This window comes from Pteropus alecto, unplaced genomic scaffold, assembly GCF_000325575.1.
Source record: "Pteropus alecto unplaced genomic scaffold, ASM32557v1 scaffold13, whole genome shotgun sequence".
In the NCBI taxonomy this organism is placed as follows: Eukaryota; Metazoa; Chordata; class Mammalia; order Chiroptera; family Pteropodidae; genus Pteropus; species Pteropus alecto.
This window is the reverse complement of record NW_006434373.1, coordinates 3,179,894-3,181,421: the sequence shown is the minus strand read 5'-3', so window position 1 is coordinate 3,181,421 and position 1,528 is coordinate 3,179,894. Positions and strand designations below refer to the sequence as shown.

General features: G+C 71.2%; 1 protein-coding gene across 2 annotated transcripts in view; it reads right to left on the bottom strand.

The window, feature by feature from the left end:
* Window positions 1-1,522, bottom strand: part of IRS2 (insulin receptor substrate 2) — a 28,236-nt gene extending 26,714 nt beyond the window's left edge. For both annotated transcript variants that reach the window (XM_025044975.1, XM_025044973.1), the window contains exon 1: window positions 1-1,522. This exon is cut by the window's left edge and continues 2,792 nt beyond it. In XM_025044975.1, the coding sequence (XP_024900743.1) occupies window positions 1-1,235 (1,235 nt within the window). In that variant the 5' untranslated portion in view covers window positions 1,236-1,522.
* Window positions 1,523-1,528: the final 6 nt, after the last annotated feature.

Below are 1,528 nucleotides of genomic sequence, written 5' to 3'. Positions count from 1 at the left end.
GCGCGGCTGCCGCAGCCGCCGCTCAGGGTATGCGAACGACTAAGCGGCGCGCGCACGGGCCCCGGGCTCAGGGGGCTCCCCGCCACCGACACGGGCCTGCCGCCCGCCGCCCCAGTCCCCGTCGCTGCGCCGCCGTCGCCCTCGCTGGCCGTGCGCACCCGGCAGGAGCTACATTTGGCGGCCGGCGGGGTGGCAGCCAGGCTGTCGGTGCGCGAGCGCCGCACCAAACCCGTCTGGCTGGGGGGCAGGTTGACCAGGTGGTGGTGACGGCGCGCGCCGGGGACGCTAATGGGGTGCGTGGCTGATGATCCCGACGACTGGCTCTTGCTGCGCGGCCGGAACTCAAAGAGCTCCTTGAGCGCCTTCATGGCCTCTAGGATGGTCTCATGGATGTTCTGCGCCACCACCGAGTCGTCGGCCTGCATCCACAGCTCGCCGGGGCCGGTGACAGCTGAGCGGCCAACCTCGATGAAGAAGAAACTGTCCGAGTGGCCGCAGCGGCGAATGTTCATGAGTTGCAGAGTCACCGACGGCTGCTCGCAGTTGAGCTTCACGAAGCCGATGGTGCGCGCCGACAGGCAAAGGCGGTACACGCCCGTCAGGTTTTTGCTCTGACCCAGGCCCTTGGGCTTCAGGTTCACCTGCCACACCTCGCGGTAGGCGGCTGTGGCGGGCGCCACCAGCCCGTAGCTGTCATCAGCGCCGGCCGAGCCGCCCAGGGCGCCAGGCAAAGAGGCGCTGCAGGACCCAGCAGTGGCGGCGGAGGAGGGCGCGTCGCCGGCAACCGCGCGGCCCTCGCTGACCAGGTCGGTGAGCGCGCGGTACCAGCCCTCCTGCTCCTGCTCGTTCTCGGCCGCCACGGCGAAGTACTCGTCCTTGGTGTAGAGGGCGATCAGGTACTTGTGCTTGGCGTCGGCGCGCTTGTTGATGTTCAAGCAGCAGTCAAGCGAGATGACCCGCTTCGGGGCGCCAGCCTTGCTCCGCCACTTCTTCTCGCTCTCGTAGTACTCGAGCCGCGGCGGCTGCGGCGCCGGACCCCCGCCCGCTGTGGCAGTTGCCTCGTCGCCAACCGCGCCGGGGCCGCGCAGCACGAAGAAGCGCTTGTGGCCGTGCTTCTGCTTGCGCAGGTAGCCGCACTTGCGCACGCTGTGGTTGTTGTTGTTGTTGTTGTTGTTGAGGTTGGGGCCGTCGCCGCCCGCCAACCCGGGGGGCCCCTGCAGCGGCGGGCTCGCCATCGCGGGCACTTCAGGCCGCGCCGCCCGGCCCGGAGTGGAGGGACTCCGGGGAGCGGAGGGAGTGCGGGCAGGGGCGGCTCCCACCACCCCTGCACGCTTGCTGGAGCCCGTGTCCCTTGGGCCCAGGAGGTGGGGAAGATTCGGGGAGGCCCGCCGGGGCCGGTACCGCGCGGCAGCGCAGCGCCCTCCGCGCTCCGGAGCCCAAGAGGATGCCCAGCGCCGGCGGTGGCAGCCCCTTGGCTCGGCTGCCCGCAGCCACTGCCTCCCGGGCTCTCGGGCGGCGCCTGGGGACT